Source organism: Peromyscus californicus, unplaced genomic scaffold (assembly GCF_007827085.1).
Source record: "Peromyscus californicus insignis strain IS unplaced genomic scaffold, ASM782708v3 Scaffold_22__1_contigs__length_63687245, whole genome shotgun sequence".
NCBI lineage: Eukaryota > Metazoa > Chordata > Mammalia > Rodentia > Cricetidae > Peromyscus > Peromyscus californicus.
In genome coordinates this window covers 54,553,684-54,580,126 of record NW_026294525.1, presented here as the reverse complement: position 1 = coordinate 54,580,126, position 26,443 = coordinate 54,553,684, and the positions used below count along the sequence as shown (strand labels likewise).

General features: G+C 41.8%; 1 protein-coding gene across 3 annotated transcripts in view; it reads left to right on the top strand.

The window, feature by feature from the left end:
- The first annotated feature begins 10,057 nt into the window (after positions 1 to 10,057).
- The window catches only part of Hace1 (HECT domain and ankyrin repeat containing E3 ubiquitin protein ligase 1), a 111,508-nt gene continuing 95,122 nt past the window's right edge, over positions 10,058 to 26,443 (top strand). For 2 of the 3 annotated variants that reach the window (XM_052751388.1, XM_052751389.1), the window contains exons 1-4: positions 10,058 to 10,393; positions 15,884 to 15,938; positions 16,141 to 16,230; positions 16,905 to 17,009. In XM_052751388.1, coding sequence (XP_052607348.1) covers positions 10,318 to 10,393; positions 15,884 to 15,938; positions 16,141 to 16,230; positions 16,905 to 17,009 — 326 coding nt within the window. In that variant the 5' untranslated portion in view covers positions 10,058 to 10,317. The remainder of the gene's footprint in view (positions 10,394 to 15,883; positions 15,939 to 16,140; positions 16,231 to 16,904; positions 17,010 to 26,443) is intronic. The other variant, XM_052751387.1, reaches the window with a different exon arrangement.

The window sequence follows — 26,443 nt, the reverse complement described above, 5'->3', positions numbered from 1 at the left end:
TTCCACATAAGTTTTTAATTTTTTATTTGGTTTATTTGGTAAAAATATCCATTCTAATATAATATCTTCCCTCTGCATTAATATTCCTGTAGGAGAATGTCTAGAAGGTAAAATAACCAAAATGCAATCCAGCTTTGGATCAATACGATCCACGTGTCCTTCATGTACTTTCTTTTCTACCAAGGCCAATTCTTTCTCAGCTTCAGGTGATAATTCTCTTGGACTATTTAAGTCCTTGTCACCTTCTAAGGTTTTGAACAAATTATGCAGTTCATCATTTTTTACCCCAACAATAGTTCTTAGATGAGAAATATCTCCAAATAATCTTTGAAAGTAATTAAGAGTCTGTAGTCGATCTCTCCTAATTTGCACCTTTTGGGGTCTAATTTTTTGTAGCTCTATTTTATATCCTAAATAATTAATAGAATCTCCTCTTTGTATCTTTTCAGGAGCAATTTGTAATCCCTAGCAAGGCAAAATTTTCTTTACTTCTTCAAACATTCTTTCTAAAGTATCTGCATTTGAGTCAGCTAGTAAAATATCATCCATATAATGATAAATTATAGATTTAGGAAATTTTTTACGTATCACTTCCAATGGCTGTTGTACAAAATATTGGCACAGAGTTGGGCTATTCAACATTCCTTGTGGGAGGACTCTCCATTGAAATCTTTTAACTGGTTGAGAATTATTGTAAGTAGGCACTGTGAAAACAAATCTTTCTCTGTCTTTTTCTTGTAAGGGTATTGAAAAGAAACAGTCTTTTAAATCAATAACTATGAGAGGCCATCCTTTTGGTAACAGAGTAGGCAAAGGAATTCCAGATTGTAGAGAGCCCATTGGCTGAATTACTTTGTTAATTGCTCTAAGGTCTGTTACCATTCTCCATTTACCAGATTTCTTCTTAATAACAAATACAGGAGAATTCCAAGGGCTGGTTGATTCTTCAATATGCTGAGCATTTAACTGTTCTTCTACCAGCTCTTCTAAAGCCTGGAGTTTCTCTGTTGTTAAAGGCCATTGCTGGACCCATACAGGCTTGTCTGTCAACCATTTTAAAGGTAGAGCTGTTGATGTCTTTGGAAGATCATCAGTTGTTGTGCCCTGTTCTTGTATAATATGGATGGCTGGTGACCACTCAGAATAATGCCTTCTAATATTTCTCTCAGAAACATGTGCTAGTTTAAGATTTGTTTCTGAGATTGGAGGGATGTTAATCTGAGTATTCCATTGTTGTAACAAGTCTCGACCCCACAGGATCATAGCTTTGTTAGCCACATATGGTTTTAATTTTGCTCTCTGTCCTTCTGGACCTATACATTCGAGCCATCTTGCACTGTTTCACCTGAGATAATGTCCCAATTCCTAACAGTTGAATGTTTACCTCCTGAAGAGGCCAAGTTGGATGCCAAAATTCTGGTGCAATTATGGTAACGTCCGCACCTGTGTCTACCAGACCAGACAACAAAACACCATTTATTTTTATGGATAATTTTGGTCTTTGTTCATTAATAGAAGTTTGCCAAAAAATTTTCTTTATGTTTTCTCCTGAATTTTCTATTCTCTCTGTTTCATCATCCTGACCAGCATGACTTATTCCAATAGGCATTTGGTTATTTAGTTGTTCTGAGTTGGGGTTTCCTCTACGACTGCAGGAAAGGTTTGAACTGGATTTGCTATTGGGGCCTGCATGAGGCCCTTCTGGGAGTTTCCCGAAGACTGAGGCAAAGTATTACCCTGTCTGTCCCTTGTTGATCTACACTCGTTGGTCCAGTGTTTTCCCTTACCACACCTTCTGCATACTCCAGAAGGAAGGGGCAGTCTGTTGCCATTGTTCCTTGAAGAAACATTGTTTCTAGGAATGACCTGTTTACAGTCCCTTTTCAAATGTCCTTGCTTTCCACATCCAAAACATCTAACATTCCTCAAACCTCTTGAAATTGCTTCTCCTACCCACGTATCATCATGCTCATGAGCTTCAACATTAACCATGTCTCTAATCCAATCTTCCAAAGGTGCAGATCTTGCCTTTAACGGCCTGATTATTTTGCATGCTGCATTCGCATTCTCAAAGGCCAAAGACTCAATTATTATCTTACTAGCTTCTGAATCCGGGACCATTCTCTTTACTGCTGAAGCCAGTCTTTGTAAAAAATCTGTGAAAGATTCTTTTGGGCCTTGTACAACCTTTGTAAATGACTCAGTTTTTTTTCCTGGTTCCTCAACTCTGTCCCATGCATTCAAAGCTGCTGTACGACATAAAATTAGGGTTTGGACATCATATAAACATTGTGCTTGTGCTGAAGCATATTGACCTTCTCCAATAAGCTGATCCTGGCAGACTTGTATTCCTTTATCCCTCCACTGTTTTTCTATGTTTTTAGCTTCATCCTTGAACCAAGTTAGCCACTGAAGCCTTTGACTGGGTTCAAGAACAGCTTGTGCCAGCTCCCGCCAATCCTGTGGTACAATCCTATTATATGTTGACTAAGAGTTTAACATTTGCTTTACATACGGGGAATGCATGCCATAAGATACTATTGCCTCCTTAAACCTTCGTAAATCTAACATTTCAATTGGAGCCCAAATATTTTGTGTAGTCATTTGATCAGGCAACTGCTGTACGGTTACTGGACAAACTAAGGGTGACTGTGTGAAAACAGGCTTTCTTTCTGTAACCCTATGATCTAATCTTGAAGCAACTTCACTGTTAGTTTCTTCTGTCTGAGTTTTTACAGGTTTATCAAGTTTTTCTAAAGCTGTCATCCTGGCACTTAAATTGACTATCTTTTTAAATAGTAAAATGAGAATAAGCATAGTAATAAAAAGCATAATTCGGTCAACAGTAATCTTCTCATATAGCTGTTCCATTGTCAGACTGTCTAAAATTGCAAACAATGCCCAATTTTCTTCCAATGAACACAGAAAACCCATTTTTTTTAAAATGTGGAAAAAATTTCTCTTTTAAATAGTTTCCTTTAAAATATTCGATATGTTAAATGACTTACCAAGTCCTCGTAGAACAGTACCAATCCAAGGGAATTTCAAAACAGCCTCCTAGTGTCCGAGGTGTGAATCCAGAGAGAGAGAGAGAGAGAGAGAGAGAGAGAGAGAGAGAGAGAACACGCAAGAACCGTAGCCACAAGTTCTGCCTAAGAACTTGAATCCAGCCACGTGTTCCTGCCTTGGCTCTGGCTACCTTAAGCTCCAACCATGTGTGTTGGCTTTACAGGCAGGGGCCCTGTTCGGCAGGGCAGGCCTGAATTGTCTGTAGCACCGGCTTTAAGCAAGTAGCTCAAAGTTAGTCTGGCCTGAGGCCAAGCCGACCTGGGCCCGGGCTAGGGAGCCGGCCGCCCTGGCAGAAAAGGGGACCTGCCGGCCGCCCTGGCGGGAGACCAGACCTGCTGGCCGCCCTGGCGGGAGACCGGACCTGCCGCCAAGCCAAGTTAAGCGTTTTTTAATGGATTCTTGTCACGTTGGGCGCCAAATGTAGATGTAACCAACGGTCTTATAAAATAAGAAACACAGAGCCAATTCAGAGAAGAAAGCCAAGAGGTCAGAGCTAAGAGCCTCACCCTTCCTGATTCAGGGATCCTCTCCAGCCAAGAGAGCTCTCCGCAAAAGACCTACTTCCTGTGTGTCTGTCTTTAAAGTCTTCCTGTTTTGCCTTGTCATTGGTTGTAAACCCAAACATGTGACTGCCTCGTCACTGCCTGAATGTACCGCCCTCCAGGTCCTTAAAGGCGTGTGCCACCGCCGCCATGCACTTGCTATGACTCTAATAGCTCTGACCCCCAGACAACTTTATTTATTAACATACAATTAAAATCACATTTCAGTACAAGTAAAATACCACCACACACAGGGAAACTCTCTGCACGCTGTCCAGTTGTGAGTTTCTGTGCTCCCATCTACTGCAGGAGAAAGTGTCTCTGATGATGGGTGAGCGAGGCACTGATCTATGAGTACAGCAGAACATTATTAGGTGTCATGTGATTGCTATGTTCCTTTAGCAGAACAACAGTAGTTGGGTTTCCCCTAGGCCTATGGTCTATCTAGTCTCAGGTTCTTGGTCACCTGAGCAGTGTCAGGCATGGGTTCCATCTCATGGAGTGGACCTTAAATCCAATCAGATGGTGGTTGGTAACTCCCACAACTTTTGGGAGGTTCACCACCCAGCTCCCAAATAAATAACACATGGAGGTTTATTCTTAATTATAAATGCCCGGCCTTAGCTTGACTTATTTCTAGCCAGCTTTTCTTTAACTTTAAATTATCCCACCTACCTTTTGCCTCTGCATTTCCTTTTCTATTCCTGTATACTTTTCTTTGTTTCTTACTCTGTGGCTTGCTGTGTAGCTGGGTGGCTGGCCCCTGGAGTCCTCCTCCTTCTCTGGCTACTTCTTCTCTTTCCTCCCAGGTTTCTCCCTCTATATATTCTCTCTGCCTGCCAGACCCACCTATCCTTCCTCCTGCCTTGCCATTGGCCATTTAGTTCTTTATTAGACCATCAGGTGTTTTACAAGGTACAGTAACACAGCTTCACCGAGTTAAGCAAATGCAACATAAACAAAAGTAACACACCTTAAAATAATATTCTACAACGCTGTCAGGCATGGATTCCCTCTCATGAAGTGGACCTTAACCAATAAGATGGTGGTTGGTAACTCCCATAACTTTTGTGCTACCATTGTACCAGTATATCATACAAACAAGCCACATTGTAAATTGCAGGGTTTGTGGCTGGGTTGGTAGTTACCTTTCTCCTCTGTTAGTGTGAGGAGTACTTCCTATACCATGAATACTATTCAGTAGGGATGAAGGCTCTAGGTAGGCCCCAGATCAGCTTCTCCAAATTAGGCCTTACTATTTGTTTCTGGAGCACTATTAATAGCCTTGACAATAGCCTGAGTTGTCTGGTTTTTTGTTTTTTTTTTTTCTTTTTTTGTGGTGTCTCTTTGACCAACAACTTTACTAAATGTAAACCATTCCTGGCACTGGATGTTTTGTTTGTTGGCAAAAGATATAGACAGTTACAGTTGGGGCATTATCTCCCCTGTAGTTTGGAGACTTCATTTAGATTTTTTCATGTATGTATATTTTATAAGAAGCTTCTAATGTCGTAGGTTTCCATATGACCCCGAAATGGCCGTTAAGGTTAGTTGTCCTTCCCCAATTCCTCCCTTGTTCTTCTTTTCTTTTCTGCTTCCTCTTTCATCCTCTTGCTCCAATATCCCCCACTACGTCTCTCCATAACCATATGTTTTATTTCTCCTTCCCTAGGAGATCCTCCCAACTAGTCCCTTACTCTATACCTAACCTATGTGGCTATTGGGATTGTAGCATGCCAATCAAAGGCTTAAGAGCTAACATCCACATATAAGAGAACACAAATAAATGATACTGATTTTTGGGGGTCTAGGTTACGTCAATCAGGATGATTTTTTTCTAGCTCCATTCATTTACTTGTGAATTTTACAGTTTGATTTTTGTTAAGATGGATAATATTCCAAGGTGTTAACGTACCATGTTTTCATTATGCATTCATTTATTAAAGGACATCTACATTGTTTCAAATTTCTGGCTACTATGAATAGAGCAGCAATGAACATGGATGAGTGAGTGCCTCTGTAGTGGGATATAGAGTCCTTTGGGTATATGCCCAAGAGTGGTCCAGCTGGATCTTGAGGTAGGTCTACTCCTAGCTTCCTGAGAAACTACCACTCTGATTACTATGATTACTAATAGTGGTTGTACAAGTTTGCATGCCCACCAACAATGGATGACATCCTCACCAGCATGAGGTGTCATTTGTTTTATTGATCTTGGCCATTCTGACTGGTGTCAGATGAAATCTCCCAGTAATTTTGATTTGCATTTCCCCGATAACTAAGGATGTTGAACATTTCTTTGCTTCTCAGCCATTTGTGTTTCATATTTTGAGAACTCTTTGTTTAGTTCTGTACCCCATTGGGTTATTTGTTTTCTTGATGTCCAGTTTTTTACAATTCTTTACATATTTATACATATATATATATGTATATTATATTAGCCTTCAATTGGATGTGTAGTTGGTAAAAATCTTTTCCCATTCTGTAGCCTTCCATTTTGTCCAAATGATGGTGTCCTTTGTAATACAAAAGCTGACAGGGTCCTTTGTCATATAGAAGTTTTTCAGTTTCATGAGGTTCTATTTATTGTTTGTTCTTTTTGCTTGTTTGTTTGTTTTTAAGACGGGCTCTCTCTACATAACCTTGGCTATCCTGAAACTCACTATGTAGACCTGGCTAGCTTGGAGTTCACAGAGATCTGCCTGCCTCTGCCTCCTTAGCGTTAGAATTAAAGGCATGTGCTACCATTCCTGGCCCTGTTTATTAACTGTTTTCTTAGTGTCTGTGTTATCAGTGTTCTGTTTGGAAAGTCTTTTCCTATGCCAATGAGTTCAAGACAATTCACCCCTTTCTCTTCTATCACATTCAGGCTGTCGGGCCTTATGTTGAGATCCTTGATACACTTGGAGTTGAGCTTTTGTGTAGGGTGATAAATATGAATCTGTTTGCATTCTTTTACATTCAGTCATTTAATTTGACTATCACCATTTGTTGAAAATGCTCTTTTTTCTTGTGTGTATTTTTGGCCTCTTTATAAAAAAAATCAGTTGTCCATAGCTTTGTGGACTTATATCTGGATCTTCAGTTTGATTCTATCGGTCAACATGTCTGTTTTTATGTCAACACCATGCTGTTTTTATTCCTATAGCTCTATAATACAACTTGAAATTGGAGAAGGTGATACTGCCAGCAGTTCTTTTACGATTAAGGATTGTTTTAGCTATCCTGTGTTTTTTGTGTTTCTATTGAAGTTAAAGATTATTTCTTTCAATTTCTATGAGCTTGTGTTGGAATTTTGAAGGGAATTGTATTGATCCTGTAGCTTGATTTTGGTAGGATGGCCATTTTCACAACATTAATCTTACTGATCCATAAGCATGGGAGATCTTTCCATCTTTCGATGTCTTCTTCAATTTCTTTCTTCATTGTCTTAATTTTTTTTTAAATTATGGATTTAAAATTCAGTGTACCAGCCACATGTATGCAGTATGTGTGCAGTATGTATATAGTATGTAGTAGCTTTGTTAGGTAGTGTTTACTGCTTTGAACTGTGCAGATTATAGACCATTTCTATCACTGTTGGAATCTCAACTGGAAAAACAGGTGATAAGTCTATTGTAACACTATTCATATGCCCCAAACAGAGCTATTTGGGAGACTGTTCTATATTGTAGAATTTGGAACTACTAATCTATAATTCTGTAAGGTTCTTCCTGTATGTCTCAGTCCTATAATAAACAGCGACCAACTTGGGGAACATTGCTTACAGTGAACTTGGCTTGGGGTCTACCCTGCTCACACACTCTAGGCTTGATGCTCAAAGACTTTGGAGGTGATCTATGTGGAGCCCAGGGAACTATTGTTATCTTGGTTATTAGTGCCAACAGACTAAATTTCATGTAACAGTGAAATCCTTTCCACTTACCCCTTGTTTTTGAGACTGGCTTTCTTTGTGTTGTCCAGACTGTCCTGGAACTTCTGTGTTCATGTGGGGCCATGTTATCACACCTGGCACCAAAACATGCTTTCCTTTTTTATATTTATTTTTAAATTCACTTTTATATATTTTTCTTGGGTATATGTGTGTGCACTGCCTGTGTGTCTGGTACCCAAGGAGTACAGGAAAGTGTGCTGGATCCCCTGGGACTGGAATTATGGATGATTGTGAACCATCACATGGATGCTGGGAACTGAATCCACGTCTTCTGCAAGGGCTCTTAACCATTTAGCCTTCTTTCCTTTCCTTTTAGTGTGTGCGTGCGTGCGTGCGTGCGTGCGTGCGTGCGTGTGTGTGTGTGTGTGTGTGTGTGTGTGTGTGTGTGATGAGGACTGAGATCAGCGTGCTAGGCTAGGGACCTATTGCAGGTCTCTGACCCCACCACAGGAAGCTGACCTTTTAGGTGATTTAAGGAGGACAAACAGAGCGTGAGCGTTTTCACTTGGGGTCAGGTTGCAAAGTCTGACATCGCCCTGGTTGGCTCACTGCCTTTGTCCTTCCTTTGAGGTTTTGGCTTTCCCAAACGTCTTGCCGGACAGGTTTTTGTCTCATCTGAACCAACTGGTTAAGTGAAGATGGTGGAGGTCCGCCTCCAGCCTGTAGCACACATGAGTGACTGATTTAGAACCGCCCTGGGAAGGAACACCCGTGGGCCACCTTCTTCGTCTGCACATACTGCACTTGAGCTTAGCAAAAGTCAGAGAAGTAATTCCTCTGTGTATACGAGGTGGGCAGGTAAGGTTTGCTCTAACACAGGTGAGTTCATTGAAGGGGAAGCTTGGTGTCTGAGAGAGAAAGGTGAGCAAATGGGTTCCTTTGTGTCTCACTCCAGTCCCTCTCAGCACTAGTGATGGACAGGAGAAAGGCTTCCTTCCTTGACCTTTCAATTTCAGCAGTGTTAGCCCTTCTCATATTCACCACAGATTGCATTGACTCAAGTTTCAGATGCTCAAATTTTTGCCCTTTTGAATTTTTTGATTTATTATTTTTATTATATGTGTGAGTGTTTTGCCTCTTGTAAGTTCAATATGCTTGCAACACCTGCAGAGGCCAGATCATGTGATTCCCTGGAACTAGACTAAGGACAGTTGAGTCACTCTGTGGGCATTAGAGAAGAAGCCTGGGTCTTCTGTAACAGCATCGGTGCTCTTAACCGCTGAGCCATCTCTTTAGGCCCTTAAACTGTTTTTAAAAAGATGTTTTATTTTGAATTATGCGTTCTGTGTGTGGGCATGGGCACTCAAGTATGTCCGATTCCCTGGTGCTGGACTTACATGAGCTTTTGAGGTGCCAGGTGTGGGTGCTGGAAACCATACGCTGGAAGAGCAGTACATGCTCTCGACCACTGACCCATCGTTTTTATGCATTTGCCTGCATGTCTGTCTCTACGCCATGTGCATGCAGCGCCCAGGGAGGCCAGAATGGAGCATCCGATCCCCCTGGAACTGGATTTACAGAGGACTGTGTGCTGCCACGTGGGAAGGAAATCTGGTTCTCTGGAAAAGCAGCCTGTGCTTTTAACCGCAAAGCCATCTTTCCAGCCCTAGCTTAAACTTTATTAAATTTTTTTTTTTTAATTGAGGCTTTGTGTCTGCCAGGCCGGTGGTGAGCGCCTGGGATCCTAACGCCTGGCAGGTGGAGGTAGGAATGTAGCAGTGTCAGCTACATATCGACATTAAGGCTAGCCTGGGCTACACGTGATGTGCTCAAAACACATACTGCCTCCATCTCAAAATATCATGTGGTCCAGACTAACCTCAAACTTAGGATCCATCTGCCTCTGCTTCCCGAGTACTGGGATTACCTGTTACCATGCCCAGCTTGGACATTTCTGTTTTTCTATGACTTGTTATACTCACGAAGTCAAAGTCTTTGCAGTTCCCATTGGGGCCTGTCATAGGAACTGAGATTGCATTTTACCAGATAAACATTTTTTTCTTTAGCCATTCCTATCTTCCCCAAAGTTTGGGGTGGGTGTTACCTGCAGTGCTAAGTACAGGGATATACAACAAAGCATACGATAGAGCCATGTCTCTGTTCTCAGAAATGTACTCAGCAAGTGAAACAAATAAGGTACTGTTAAGTCACAATAAAGGAAAAACCCACAGTTTGCTTTCGAATTTGAATTTTATTACTCTTCAAATTTTACGTATGTAAACATGATATTTAAGGCACTCGTTTACCTGAACAAGTGCATCAATTCTAGCACGGTGGTGATGGATTTAGGAACAACTGCAATTCTTTAATCTGCTTTACTGGGGTGTGTTAGGACTGAGGGGAAAATGCTCTTGTACAACTTCGCAGGGAAGAACGAGAGGGCGTTAGAAAGCCTGGAAGTCTTTCCACACACTACCGCGGCTCAGAGGCCGTAGAGGCGGGGCTCCGCCAGGGTGTGGGGCCAGCCAGCCCGGAACTACAGTTCCCAGAAGGCCTCGCGAGCCCAGGAGGGAAGCGGGGCCGCGGCAGGAAAGGCGCGAGCGAGCTAGCGAGCGAGCGGAGGCGGCGGCCGGTGCCCACCCCGGCGCGGTCTGGCTGGCTGACTGCCGTCGGTGCCGCGGGCTGACTCGGCGTAGCACCCTAGCGCTCCGGAGCTCCGCCCGCGGCGAGCTCACTCCTTCGCCCGCGGGCCCGGCCAGGGTCGGGATGTAGGGCGCGGGGCTCCGCGGAGGCCGCGGGCGCGGCGGGGGCTTCGCGGAGGCCGCGCCGAGGATGGAGAGAGCGATGGAGCAGCTCAACCGTCTGACGCGCTCGCTGCGCCGCGCGCGCACCGTGGAGCTGCCGGAGGGTGAGGCGCCCCGGGGACGCGCGCTCCGCCGTCGGGGGCGGGCGGCGGGGGTCCGCGGGGCCGTGGGCCGGTGCCGGCTGCTCGCTGGAGGTGGGTCCGAGCGGAAGTGGCCCCGCGCCGGGGCAGGGTGCGGTGGCGCGCCCCGGACGGGCGCGGCTGCGGACTCGCAGTGTTTGCCTGAGCTGCCGATGGGGCAGGCGGGCTAGTTTTTATTTATTATTTATTTATTTTAAATATGGGGCGTCGCTGTGCTTTGGCAATGGGCAAAGGCTGTCAGACACCAGACAGGTGTTTCTAAAGCGCTGTTGGCGTGTGTAGCAGGCATTCCTTCGGTAGGCATGCCTGCTGTCTTCATCGGTTTAGTCATGAAGACTTGTGTTGAGTGGGCTGGGTGAGAACTGGGGTGAATTCACACGGAGGAATAAAAACTGTTCCGGACTTTTGCTTTGGAAAACTCCCAGGAAAGCATATGGGGGGTGGGGAAGCCAAAGTGTTTGCTGCCTTGTGAAGTCGGACGTTTTCGTGGCAGTGGGAGATTATTTGTAGCCCAGGCTGGCTCTAACTTAGGGAGCTTCCTGCCTTAGCCTTCCAAATATTGGAATTCCAGGCATTCTTCCACCGTTCCCTGTGTAGTTTGTTTCATTCCATTTCCCCCAAAACTTTGTTTCAATTACCTACGGAGAGTGATGAAAGAAATGTGGAGCTGGAGAATTTGGGGATAATTCTTTTGAAAAAAAAGTTTTATTCTCTGTGATTCTGAGTAGAGAAAGTTTGTAGCAGCTATTTCTCAGAAATAAATTTGTATTTGTTAACTGTGCTAGAATGAAACAATTGATTTAGAATAATTCGAGTTTTATTAAGTAAACTTCAGCTTCCCTTTTTCCTCTATGTCCGCCTGTGAGTCTTTTCACTGAGGACTGTGCTCACTCATTTTCTGATGTCACCCTATTGATGACAGCTGATGAAGGCTGTTTATTGACATTGCTATTTTTGTATTGCTATCTTGCATAAATATGGCTTTGATAATATTTCCTGGTTTTAAAAGTTAGTATATTTTCATTGTAGAAAATTTTGATAATAAAAGTAATGAAAAGTCTGTTATCCACTCCCAGTAGTAAACAATGTTAGCATTTTCTTTTTTTTTTCTTTTTTTTTTGGTTTTTTCGAGACAGGGTTTCTCTGTGTAGCTTTGCGCCTTTCCTGGGACTCACTTGGTAGCCCAGGCTGGCCTCGAACTCACAGAGATCCGCCTGGCTCTGCCTCCCGAGTGCTGGGATTAAAACATTTTCTTTACTTTACATATTGCATACAGTATTTTGTTTTGCATTTAGAAAACATCACAAATGTGTACCCATAAATATGTTTAATGATTTGGCAGGACTTGGTAGGAAATATGAAACAAAACTTGCATCTAATTTTTTTTAACTGACTGTATGAAGAGTAGCTTTGTATTTAAGACTTACTTTTCTGCTTCCTTAGGGTTTGTTCCTAGAAGATGAGCAGTATTTAATTATATAATCAACATTTTAAAGACATAATTATGCATTTCTTAACCTATTCTTTGGGAAGTTCTAGTCAGCAGTCTGTGCTTGGAAACTTGAATATTGCAATTAAAAATAAAGTGTTTCCCCTTGTTGCTAGGCAGGAATGGCATATTGCTTACATCTTCTTTTTGATTACAAATTTTCATTTGATTACAATGAATTTGTTCATTTTGTTCCTTGAATTTATATTTGTCTTTCAGTTTTGATGAATCTTTGAATTCTCTTAGTTTGGCTTTTTCAGGTAGATCATGTGTAGGGCTTTCTGTTTGTTTTTGTTTTTTCTTAATTGAGAAAATATTTTATTCTTATTCTTATTCTTCTTATTATTTTTACATCCCAACTGCAATTTCCCCTCCCTCCTCTCCTCCTCCTAGGTTTCTCTTCAGAAAAGGGCAGGCCTCCCATGGATATCAACCAAACATGGCATATCAAGTTCCAGTAAGACTAGGCACCTCCTCTCTTATTAATGCTGGACTGGGCAGTCCATTATGAGGAAAAGGCTCCCAAAAGCCCTCAAATGAGTCAGAGACAGCCCCTGCTCCGACTGTTAGAGGAGTCCCACAAGACAAACAAACCTGTTACATATATATAGAGGGCCTAGGTCAGTCCCATGCAGGCTCTCTGGTTGTCAGTTCAGTCTCTGTGAGCTTCTAGGAACCCAGGTTAGTTGATTCTGTGGGTTTTCTTGTGTCCTTGACCCCTCTGGCTCCTACGTCCTTCCTCCCCTTTCCAGAAGTGTTTAGTTGGGGGTCTCCACATCTTCATCTGTTTCCTTCAGGTGCTGGATGAAGCCCCCCTGATGACAGTGGGCTAGGCACCAGTCTGAGTATAGCAGGATATCATTAGGAATCATTTCATTGATTTTTTTTAAATTTATATTTATTTTTTATTTTTTTTGCCAGTCCTATTTGGTTCTATCCTAGGACTCTGGGCTATCCAGTCTCTGGGGCATGGCCCTCTAAGCAGTGACAGGCATGGGGTCCCTCTTGTCTCTTGTGGCATGGGTCTCAGGCTGGACTAGTCATTGGTTGACCACTCCCCTGATTTCTGCACCACCGTTACCCACCCCAACACATCTTGTAGGTAGGATAAATTGTAGGTCGAAGGTTATGTGGCTGGGTTGGTGTCCCAGTCCCTCCACTAGTAGTCTTGCCTTGTCACAGAAGAGGGCCAGTTCAGGCTCTGTATCCCTCATTTCTAGGAATCTTAGCTAGGGTCACCCTTGTAGATTCCTGGGAGTTTCCATTGCACTAGTTTTCTAGCTCATCCCCGAGATGCCCCATGAATTCCAGCCCCACCAATTACAGTCGTCTCTCCCAGTACTCTCTCCCTCTACCTGATCCCTGCTGTTCTTATCCCCCTTCTCACCCCCTTCCACCCTCCATATCTATTCTTTTGTCCCTTCCCAGGGAGATTCATGCTCCCCCATTTGTGCCCTCCTTATTACTTAGCTTCTTTGGGTCTGTGGATTGTAGCATGGTTATCCTTTACTTTACAGCTAATATCCACTTATGTGTGAGTACATACCATGTTTGTCCTTCTGGGTCTGGATTACCTTACTCTGGATGATTTTTTTTTTTAGTTCTATCCATTCCCCTGCAAATTTCATGATGTCATTGTTTTTAACAGCTGAGTAATACTCCATTGTGTAAATGTATCACATTTCTTTATCCATTGTTTGGTTGAGGGACATCTAGGTTGTTTCCAGGTTCTCGCTATTACAAATAAAGCTGCTATGAACACAGTTGAGCAAGTGTCCTTGTGGTATGATTGAGCATCCTTTGGGTATATGCTCAAGATTGGTATAGGTGGGTCTTGAGGTAGATCGATTCCCAATTTTCTAAGAAACTGCCATATTGATTTCCAAGGTGACTGTACAAGTTTGCACTCCCGCCAGCAGTGGAGGAGTGTTCCCCTTGCTCCACATCCTCTCCAGCATGAGCTGTCACTTGTGTTTTTTCTTAGCCATTCTGACAGGTGTAAGATGGGATCTCAGAGTTGTTTTGATTTGCAGTTCCCTGGTGGCTAAGGATGCTGAACATTTCTTCAGGTGGTCCTCTGTTGTTTGAGATTCCTCTGTTGAGAATTCTGTTTAGATCTGTATCCCACTTTTTAATTGGATTATTTAGTTTTTTGATGTCTAGTTTCTTTAGTTCTTTATATATTTTGGATATTGGCCCTTTGTTAGATGTGGGGTTGGTCAAAATCTTTTTCCATTCTCTAGGCTGCTGCTTTTTCCTATTGATGGTGTCCTTTTCCTTACAGAGCTTTTCAGTTTTATGAAGTCCCATTTATTGATTGTTGATCTTAGTGCCTGTGCTATTGGTGGTCTCTTCAGGAAATTGTCTCCTGTGCCAATGAGTTCAAGGCTATTCCCCACTTCTCTTCTGTCAGGTTCATATCTGGATTTATGTTTGGTTTTTGATCCACTTGGACTTGGGTTTTGTGTAGGTTGATAAGTATGGATCTAATTGTGTTCTTTCGTGCTGACATCCAGTTAGACAAGCACTATTTGTAGAAGATGCTTTCTTTTTTCATTGTATAATTTTGGCTTCTTTGTCAAAAATCAGGTGTTCATAGGTGGGTGGATTTATGTCTGGGTTGCTGATTCGATTCCATTGATCAACAAGTCTTTATGCCAATATCATTTGGTTTTTGTTACTATAGCTCTATAATACAGCTTGAAATCAGGGTTGGTGTTATCTCCAGAAGTTCTTTTATTGTAGAGGATTGTTTTAGATATTCTGGGCTTTTTGTTTTCCCATATGAAGTTGAGTATTGTTCTTTCTAGGTCTGTAAATAAATGTGTTGGGATTTTGAGGGAGATTGTTTTGAATCTGTAGATTGCTTTTGGTAGGATTGCCATTTTTACTATGTTAATCCTGCTGATCCATGAGCATGGGAGATCTTTCCATCTTCTTATGTCTTTTCCAATTTCTTTCTTCAAAGACTTGAAGCTTTTATCATACAGGTCTTTTTCTTGCTTGGTTAGAGTTACCCCAAGATATTTTATATTATTTGTGACTATTGTGAAGGGTGTTGTTTTCTTGATTTCTTTTTCAGCCCATTTGTCGTTTGTATACATGAAATGAAGGCTATTGATTTTTTTGAGTTAGGGCATTCTATTTTATTTTTAATTTTTTAAAAAACTTTTAGCCAGCAGTTGTGCTGTACACCTTTAATCCAAGCACTTGGGAAGCAGAGGCAGAGGCGGGTGGATCTCTGTGAATTTGAGGCCAGCCTGGTCTACAGAGATAGTTCCAGGACAGCCAGGACTGCTTCACAGAGAAACCCAGTCTAAAAAACAAAACAAAAAAACCCCCCAAAACACAAAAAAACCTTTTATTCTTGTCACATACATTACATCCTGACTACAGTTTCACCTCCCTCCACTCCTCCCAGCCCTTTCCCCACTGCCCCTCTCTCCCAGATCTATTTCTCCAACAACAACAACAACAAAAAACCCCCAAAAAATTATTTTAGCATATGTATATATATATATATATATATATATACACACACACATACATATATATACACACATACATTAACACATATATATGTTTTAACATCCTAGTGTTTAAATTTGGGGTGCTAAAATTTCCCAAACTATACTTATTAACAATAAAACGTGTTTAAAAAAGTACCTCTTTGGAAATAAAATGTCACTTGCGAAAGTTACGGGAAACACTAGATCTCCAGTTTTGTCTTTAGCTTGTGGTCAAGCTAAGCTTTTCTTTGACAGTGTAGAAGGCAGAGGCAGCAAGAGAGGCAGAAATTCTGTGGTGGTGTGAACCCTGCAGCATCTTTGGTCACACTATTCTTGCCTTACTGGATCTCTTCACTGTTTACAGCAAACACTTTACAAGGAAACTGTAATTGTTGGTCTCGTTGTTGCAGAAGTAGGGGATACTTTTAATTCTTTTCTGTTTATTGTTTTACTCAGATAATGAAACTGCTGTCTACACATTAATGCCAATGGTTATGGCTGATCAGCACAGGTAAGTATGCACCCGTTTTTAATTTATGCCATCATGCTTTTTTCTTGTTGATTTTTGAAGTGTTGTATTAACTGTCATTCTTCAGAGAACTGTTAGGATTAATCAATGTTGGTAAAGAGCTCTCAACTTGATTTAATATGTTTTAAAAATGTTTTTATTATTCACATATCAGTTCCTCTTTTTATCTTTTTTGGGGGTATAGGTCTGTTTCTGAACTCCTGTCAAATTCAAAATTTGATGTCAATTATGCATTTGGACGTGTGAAGAGAAGCTTGCTTCACATTGCAGCAAAGTAAGCCATTTTTGTCATTAAAGTCTGGTCTAGAGTAAGGATGTAAGCCTTGAATCTGTTCCCAACAGCAGCTGGCAGCCAAGGGTGCTTTGTCTTGCTTAGCCCTTGGTGTGCTGTATATTTGCTTCGTAAATTGTTAGCCGTGATGTGGAATTCATGTCCTGTGTTCATGTGATCATAGCTTGTTTTAGGTGAAGCACAGGGATTTTCTAGATGAGTGCAGAGTGTGCATTCACCACCATTCCCTTTGTCTTACCACTGTCAGGGATTAAAAAGGGCATGGTGAATGCCTGTGGGCTTAGCAGTTTTATTCTTCTTACCAGGATGGGAGTATTGGTTTTATTAACAGCCTGGCACCAACTGACCAATATCTGTCTTCCTTTCAAGATTTAGGTGGCAGTCTTGAAACTAATTGTTCACAAGTAACTAGCTCCCAGAAAGTCAAGAATATTGTATAGTTTCTTTCAGAAACTAATTGTTTATTTTGCTTTATTTGAACTTTCATTCATAGTAGAATGTAACATCTTGAAGGCAGAGGATAATTAATTTTTGTTATGAGTTAAATGGTAGATAAATTGGGACTTAATAATGTGTTTGATAGATTTTGTTTTTAAATTTTGTCTAGAATGGCTGTTTGTTGAATGTATCTGAACTGTCTTTTAATAATGTTTTAGCTGTGGATCCGTGGAATGCCTGGTTCTTCTGTTAAAGAAAGGAGCAAATCCTAACTATCAAGATATTTCAGGCTGTACACCCCTTCATCTGGCTGCTAGAAATGGGTAAATTTCATTTTTCTAATGATGCACTGTAAGTCCTGACTAAAATATTCATGGAACTCATTCTTGATTTTTTTTTTCTTCCCAACATTTGTCTTTAGGAAAATTACAAAAATGATATATTATTATAACTATTTTTAGTTTTTTAAGGATATTTGTTTACTTTTTCTCCTTAAAATTATTAAACTTGCAAATGATAACCATATTTAATAATTTATTGAATTTTTCTCTGATAGTTTCCTTTTTGGAAATGGAAATTTATTATTACTTGGATATAAGGACAGTCTATTTTGTGTTTTTCTTGTCTCTTTCCCTGTTAATCTTTCCACTTTCCTTGGCTTATTTCTAAAACTATTTAGTTAATTTTATTAGTGGAATTAAATTAATATATTACACAGTTTACAGTTGTTGGAGAGTGACTCGTATAAGAGTAATCTTTCTAGGGAAGGGTAGCTTTCTACACCAAAGCTGCTCTTCATTTTATTTATTTACTTATTTACTGACAGTGCTGGAGAATGTGCACAAAAGCTACATGTCCAGTAGCTCTAGCCCCACCCTGTTTCTCATTTAACTGTTGTGGCAGTTGCTTTTCTTGTTGCCCTAATAAAGTGCTCTAACAGGAGCAATTTAAGGGAGAAAGGGTTTATTCTGCACGCAGCTTGGGGTTTTAGTTTGTCATGGTGTGGAAGTCAAGGTGGCAGATGGCAGCTGAAGCAGCTGATCATGTCACATCCACAGGCAGGAAGCAGGATGTCAGTCCCAGAGTGGTGCAGGGCTTCCTCGGCAATTAGTGAATCAAGATAATCCCCGAAAGCGTCCTCGAGACTTCCCAGGTTATGTCAGACCTGCGACAACTGAAATTAATCATCACAGCTTTGAAAAAGTTTCCTCAGTGTTTAAAGGAAACAACAAAACTAACACAATACTAGTATTTCTAAAGTGTGAAAACTTAAAGATGCCGTATTAGGTACATGGTTTGCCTCCTCCTGGTAATATTCTGGTCATTATTGATTAATATCATTGCCATTTTGTGCTTTTTAAAGCCCTACTGTGTTGTTTTCTTGTCTTTTTCTGCCACATATTTCAATAGTGTTACATCTCGTGGCCTTTATCCCTTGTGCTGGTAGTTCTTTGTCAACTTGACACAGCCTGAGTCATTTGGGAAGAAGAGAACTTCAGTTGAGAAAATGCTTCAAAGAGATTGGCCTGTAGGCAAGTCTGTGAGGCGTTTTCTTGATTAATGATTGCCGTGGGAAGATCCGGCCCACTGTGGGTTGTATGACAGCATTCCTCCATAGTCTCTGTTTCAGTCCTTGAGTTCCTGCTTTGACTTCCCTCAGTGATTGATTGTGATTGAGACATGGAATCCAAGTAAACCCTTTTGTCCCAAAATTGGTCAGCATGTTAACACAGCAATAGAAAGCAAACTAGAACACATTGGTATTTGTTTGCTTTTTAAAATTCTGTTGGATTAAGGAATGATACCAAAATGATGGAATAAAATTCAAAATGAAAACAAGCAGTTGTTGATCTAGGCCTTGATGAATTTAGATTTATAAGTCTTTTTCAAACATTGTAAATTTTCTCTGTCAATATACTTCCTGTTGTGTATCTTTTAATTAATCTTACAGATATTTTTATTTTCTGTTCTGAAGAGGAATTCTATATAATTGAAGTAGCCTCATATATGAATGGCTATGGAGATAAAAATTGTCCATCTCATAACTTAAGGCCAATTTTTTTTCATTTTATACATATACATATATATATATATATATATATATATATAGAGAGAGAGAGAGAGAGAGAGAGAGAGAGAGAGACCTAAGACGACATAAACCATAGTTATGGTTTATGGGTAGGGGAAAGGTATAGTATTTGGTCTAAAGTCTATTGATGTGTCCCACATCATGAGTAAGCCAATTTGATAGGTAACAAAGTACCAATTAAGCAGCTATTTTATATTAGATATGTTGCAGTATGTCACATCCAAAGTCACAAATTATTCATTACCTTTTAGATACGTTAACTATATTGTTAGGATAATGGCAGAGCTCTTTCTTGAATGGTTACTACACATCTCACAGTGTTTTTGAACAGCTACAAAGGAAAGGATAGCTTGGTGCACGGGAGGGATGAAAAAGTTCTCTTATACACACAGTGTGTGAGGATCAAGGAGTAGGTGTCAGACTCGAAAGACAGGATGGTCTTGGTCGTCTGCAAAGACTGTTTAGGTACAGTTCTTCTGAAATAAAGGACTTTTAAGTAGAACATACAAAGTACTTTTGATCATTCATGTCAACACTAGTTGAAAAAAGTTAACATTTTGAAGGTTCAGAACTAGGGCAGATAATACATAATTCACTTAGCAATCAGCAGGATGAAAAGGAGCAGACAACCTGTTCTCTGATTTGGATGCCTTTCTTATGTCTACCAAGACTACTTGGGATGTTCAGTACATTAATATCTTAACTGATAAGCCTCCTGAAGGCCTCTCTGCCGATGCAGCAAACCTAATCAGACCGAATTGGAAAGCCCAGGTTTAATGAGTAAAGTGCTCCCAGGCAGTTCCCCAGCCCACAGAGAGGAGACCGAGACTGGAAGAACCACATGTCTCTTTTCGGGGATTCTGCTTATATACCCTGTGTGAGTGGTCTTGAGCCTCTCTGGGGGAGGAGCTGTATTTCAAGGGCTTTGAAGGGGCTGGTTTAGGGAAAGAGATTGGGGAGGGGAGTTGAAGTGGATCTTTCACCAGACTCTTTCCAAACATCCAGACTCTTTGGGTATAGGGCCACTGGTTCAAGTCTGGCTACTTCCTGCGGGCATGGGATGATGTGTGGAAGTGGGGAGTTGGGAGTTGGTGGGCTTATATTCATCAGGAGGTGTGAGGGGAGGAGCATCTAGTTAATTGTCATCCTGGAGACCTCAGGCATCTGTTTCTTGAGGAAGCAAAGAAGGCAAGTTTATAGGAAAAAATAGATCATTAACATCTGCCCTAGTTGTACTGTAAAGATGAATGTACAGAGCAGAAGAGCAGGTAGGCCCTTTAGTGGGACATCTTGGAGGGCCAGGATAACCTGAGTTCAATGGAGAACTTGGTGAGCTGTTGTTTGATGAGTCCATTGGCCTTCTCAACCTTTCCCAAGGATTGTGGGCGATAGGGAATGTGGAGCTTCCAGGAGATGTTGAGAGCATCCAACACAAGCTCCGTGACTCTGGAAGTGAAGGCTGGCCCATTGTCCATTTGTATGGTCTGAGGCAGGCCAAATCTAGGAATAATGTGTTCCAGAAGTATTTGGGCCACCATGTCTGCTGTTTCCCTGGAGATAGGGAAAGTTTCTATCCATCCTGTAAAGGTGTCAACCATAGTTAGGAGGTAATGGAGTTTTTTATGTGTGGGCATGTGAGTGAAGTCCACCTGCCGATCCTTGCCTGGTTGGTGTCCTTGAAGCTGGTGCAGAGGCTGACATATCTCGAGGGCCCCTGTGAATGGACCTGTGAAATCCCCAGGAGAGTGTGGGGGCCAAGGTGAGTGTGGCCCCCAAAAGGCTGAGAACATTGTGACCAAGCAGAGGTGCAGGACAAGCAGGTATGACCAGAAGAAGAGTGTGAGAAGAATCGCCCTGCAAGAATGCAGGGAAGTGTCAGGGTCTTAAGTGGGAAGGAAGGGATCCTGTCCACCCCTGTGACAGAAATTGGTGAGGAACTGTAGGACCTGAGTGAGATGTCAAAACAAAATAGGTAGCTCCTGTGTCCAAAAGAAAGTCAGTGGACTTACCCATTACCTGCAGTGTCACCCTAGACTCCGAGAGGGCAATGGGAGTCAGCAGGTCTGGGCCATGTCAGTTCTCCGCCAGACTTAGGAGTTCTCAGTTGTCTGTGTTGGTGAGGCTGAACCTTCATGGCATGGCATAGAGGATGAGCCTGCATGGGGGCATTCCGATTTCCATTGCCCATCCTGGGCAGCTGGGAGTCAAGACAATATTGTGACCAGTGGCCCTGCTTGCTTTATTTGAAGTAAGTTTTTGGTGGAGTTGACTTGGGCTGAGCTCTGGTGGGATGGAGCCTCGTGGCCAATTTCCCTTGTACCCCTTGTGGGGCCCCTGGTGGCCTCAGAGCAGCTGCTGAGGCTTGGGCTTGGAGCGTATTCTGTTGCAGCCTTGTCTGTTGGGTTGACTCAGCTGTCATTCCCGAGCATTAAAAACTTCAAAAGTCATTTTCACCAATTCCTATAGGGGAGTTTGGGGACCCTCCTTGGCCTTTTTAAGTTTTTTCTAACATCTGGAGCTGACTGAGAAATGAAATGGGTGGGAAGGAAGGCAGGAGTCTGGCGAGATCGAGTATGAGAGGAAACTGGGGAAGATTTGGGGTGTTAGGACAGGGTGTAGGTTGAGGCATTGGGAGATAGGGGAAGCAGTGGGGGGAGGGGAGGGCAGGAAGGAGGGTAAGGAGGAGGAATTTGATCTTAGATTTGTGATCCTGGAGGAGGGGGTTGGGTAGGTAGAGTCTGGGGGAAGTGAGGGAGGAGTCAGTGTCTCCAGCAGTGAATGGACTCGTACTGTGAGACATTGGCCCCTGTAAGGAGAGCAGGAATGCAAAACCAAAAAACCATGGACATAGGACAGTTCTGTCCAATTGTATCAGACAGCCCCAATTTGAATAGATTTTTGTAAAAGACCCCGCAGCGTGGTGTTTGGGGATCAGGCTTTGAATGGCAAGTGCCGTTTCTCAAGTCTATGCTGGGGAACCGAAGCCTAGCATACTGCATCCACTGTGGTCTTGGGTCAAAAATGGGGGGTGGGGGTGTGAAATGCCCTTCAACAGAATGTCTTCTGGAGAAGGGGTCCCGTGGAACAAAAGCGGTCCTTCACTCTGGAATAGGTCAGGTGGAGCGAAGGCAGCCCTCTGCCCCGGAACGGGTTGGGGACCTGGCACAGCTGCATCTCCAGCAAGACACCCTGAAAAATGAAGAGGCCCAGGGCCTCCTAGGCAAGAACTTGGAAAGGGCAACTTCGCAGCCCAGAACCGATCTTACTCTGGCGGAGAGCAGGTGTTGGGGAGAGGGGTGTTTTCCCACCAAGTGTCCCTGGGCCAATGAGGAAAAATCAACCCCTACTTGGTGGAACTTCCAGACGATAAGTCTTTGGCCTCCTGAAGTCCTCTTCGCTCACGCAGCAAACCAAATCAGACCCAATTGGAAAGCCCAAGTTTAATGGGTAAAGCACTCCTGGGTGACTCCCCCGTCCTCAGAGTGGAGACAGGGACTGGAGACCGGAAGAACCATGAGTCTGTTTTCAGGGATGCCGCTTATATACCCTGTGTGAGTGGTCTTGAGCCTCTCTGGGGGAGGAGCTGTGTTTGGTGGGCTTTGAAGGGGCGGGTTTGGGGAAAGAGATGGGGAGGGCAGCTGAGGTGGATCTTCTACCAGACTCCTTCCAAACATTAATGTTTATTGCTTATTGAATGGCTACCTTTTTCAATATGGAAGTGCTTACTGAGTGTGATGAATGATTGAGTATTCAGTACTTCTGGAGCTGCTTGTATTTTCAGAAATAGCTTTTTACTATAATTGTATTATAAAATCAAATTTGTCTGTCTTGAAGTATAAGTCATGCAAGAATTTTGTCATTTTGGCTGGTGTAGTTTGGTTTCTTTGGGTCCTTACCTGTTGCTGTGTGAAGGGTAGTGTGTGTCTGTTGGTCTGCCTCAGCTCTCCGTCTCTCCTGTCAGCATCGGTGTTGTCTTGGATTGCCCTCCTGTCCTGCTTTTTTTTTTGGTTTTTCGAGACAGGGTTTCTCTGTGTAGCTTTGCACCTCTCCTGGAACTCACTTGGTAGCCCAGGCTGGCCTCGAACTCACAGAGATCCGTCTGGCTCTGCCTCCTGAGTGCTGGGATTAAAGGCGTGCGCCACCACCGCCCGGCTCTGTCCTGCTTTTTTAAACACAATACCTTTGTAGCTCGAGCTGGCTTGGATTTTCAGCAGATCTGCGTCAGGCTTCTAAGTGGTAGGATTGCAGGTGAGAGCCATCATGCCTAACACCTCCTTTCTAGTGTAAGTCCCATAGGCTTTCATAGGACTCTGTCGTTTAGGCCACTATAAGCTTCCTATAATTGTTTATTATCTGGGCAGGAAAATAGTTGTTTCTTTATGTAGGAGATTGAGCCCTACTCCTGATTATATGAAATATTAAAAGGAAAGACTTTGAGTTATCATTTATCTGTAGGTTACAAATTGGTCAGGTTAGAAACATGATTTTAAAAATATTTGGAGGGTAAGTTATGAGTTCATAAAGAGCAAAACTAGCATCAGTATTTTAGCTGTGGATCTTAGCAAAAGAGCTGCTTAGTTGTTGGGTTGTTTTGACAGAGATTGTGGAAAGTAGTGATAGTGGTTATTAAATAAGAAAAGCAGGGTAGATTTTTCTCCTCTTGCCCTGTACCTTCTGCAATTTGTTTTTGGAAGGGAGAGCATTACACATTGTTACTTGCTGTGGGATGGTCTTTCTGTATGCTGTGAATATGTATTGCTACCATTGGTTAATATAGATGCTGCTCTGGCCTATGGCAAGACAGGTAATAGCCAGGTGGGAAATCCAAGCAGAGATACAGGGAGAAGAAAGGTAGATTTGGGAGCCACTGAGAGTCTCTAGGGGAAGAAGATGTAATGGAATACAGGTAAAGCCACGAGACACATGGTGATACATAGATTAATAGAAATGGGTTAATTTAAGATGAAAGAGCTAGCTAGCTAGAAGCCTGAGCCATAGACCAAACGGTTTTTAATTAATATAAGCCTCTGTATGTTTATTTGGGACCGAGCGGCTGTGGGACACAAGAAAACTTGTAGATGTAACCAACCTTCTTATTAAATAAGAAACACAGAACCAATGCAAAGAAGAAAGCCAAGAGGTAAGAGCTAAAACCTTACCCTTCCTCCTGCAGTGGTCCTACCTCTCCGAACCAGAGCTACCCCTGTGTTAAAGTCTTTATATAGAGTTCCTGTTCTGCCTTCTCATTGGTTGTAAACCCAACCACATGACTGCCTCCTCACGGCCTGTCTGTATAGGCCTCCAGGTTTTCCATGATTGGTATTGATTAAAGGCATGTGTATCCAATAATGGCTGTATCCCTGAACACACAGAGACTTACCCAGCTCTGCCTACCAAGTGCTGAGATTACAAGAGTACGCCACCACTGCCCTGCTTTCCTATGGCTTCCTTATAGCTCTGACCCCCAGGCAACTTTATTTATTAACCTACAAGTAACATTTTAATACAAATAAAATATCACCATAAAAACTTCCAGCTACAGTTACTTTTCTTCAACCAGCCTGCTTTAAATGCTTTCTCAGGTCTGTTTCCACCCAACTGCTTATTTTGGAGCTATGCCAATGGTCTACGTTGGATTCTGAATAGGTTTTAAAATGCCATCTGGATGGACACAGTCACAAACGTACATTTAGAACAGAATATTGTTTTTAAAATTGAATAATTATAGTCGGCCTTTCTTTGGACCGCCAGCTCCCAAATAATGATACGGAAACTTATTAATTATGAAAGCTTGGCCGTAGCTTACGCTTGTTCAAAGCTAGCTCTTTTAAATTAACTTGTTTATGTTAATGTATGTTCTGCTAGGTGGCTCATTACCTCTTCTTTTTTTTTTTTTTTTTTTTGGTTTTTCAAGACAGGGTTTCTCTGTGTAGCTTTGCACCTTTTCCTGGAACTCACTTGGTAGCCCAGGCTGGCCTCGAACTCACAGAGATCCGCCTGGCTCTGCCTCCCGAGTGCTGGGATTAAAGGCGTGCGCCACCACCGCCCGGCTTACCTCTTCTTAATATAGTGTATATTTGACTTCCTCTGCGTCTCCCCAGCGAATCTCTGCCCCTCTGATTCCTTCCCAGAAAGTTCTTATCTTTGCCCGAAAGTCTCTCCTATCCTCTTCTGCCTAGCTATTGGTCATTCAGCTCTTTATTAAACCAATCAGAAGGTGCTTTGGCAGAGACCCATCTTCACAGTGTACAAAAAGATTATCCCACAACAGTTTTATTATTTAGAGGATTTCATACATGAGCACTATATCATCATCATTCCCGTCCCTCCTCTTTCCCTCCAACTCCTCCCCGTCCCCTTACCAAGTTCATGATCTTTTAGTTATTATTGTTACATGTATATATGTGTATGTATAATACTAATATACATACATGTATATAATAGTAACTAGAACTGAATCAGGCTGTAAGGAAGTTTTGTTTTACTGAGTTCATTTTGCTTTGTTGTATGTGTGTTTGTTCAGTGCTGACCACTTGTGGTCTGTGTGGGAATTCATCCCTTTAGGGGGCTGGTTCTCTTTCCCTCAGCATGCAGTGACAATTTCATTTGGGGTGAGACTGTGTGGAATTTCCCTTCCACATTGTCTTGTCAATTGATGTTGGCACTATGCTGGTCTTGTTTAGGCAACCATATTGTTGATAGGTCATAGATGTAGCTTCCTTGTTATATATGGAAGGCACTATCACCCAGCAAATGTTCTGGTCTTCTGTAGAGGTTTTGCATATGTATCAGTTAGGACTGGGTATTAGTCACTTAATAGAGCTGTCAGATGTGTTTCTTATGATTATGTTTATTATGAATTTCTAAGATCATTAATAACTGTTTTAGATAAAATTTGTAAGTAAGAATAAATGTGAACATTTATTCACAGCTTTATTTTTCATTTCTTTGAGTATAATGCAGATTTTTAAATGAGATTTAACCTTGTTTCAAGAGCAAGAATAAAAATGAGAAAAGTAGTTGTTTTGCAGTACTAGCTATTTACTCTCAGGTTGAATGTTTATTAATAATCAATTGATAAAGTTTTATTAAAAATTTCTGCATCACTGGCTATGTTTGGCACTAATGTGATTAAACAGTTATATAATCCATGACACAAAAAAATTGTTGAACTAGTTGAGTAAATATTTGTTATATGCTATATACTGTGTTTGGTATACTACTGTATGATAATACTGTATACATCATATAACACATACATGATATACTATATTATGACTTAGTCAATTAGATTATAAATAACTTCATGTCATGGATTATATCATAGCTCCTCAATTCACTACTTAATATATATCAGTTATCTGTCTGTCTTGTAAGTGGATTGCCATGTGAGGGATATGTAGAAAATGAGTCTTAGAAAGTATGCGGTTCCTTCTAGTTCATGGGAATCTTGAGCAGGTATTATTAATGAAGGTGAATTTAAGATAAATATTAGATAGTAACTAGGAATGGATCAAGTTACACAGGAGTTTTATGAGCAAGATGAAGTGGGTAGGTTGTTCAGAAGCACAGAAGACTTATTTGAATAGACATCTATTCAAGGACACACAAAGATCATTGAGTACATGAGAAGATGCTTAGCATCAGTAGTTAGGAAATGTTGAACTA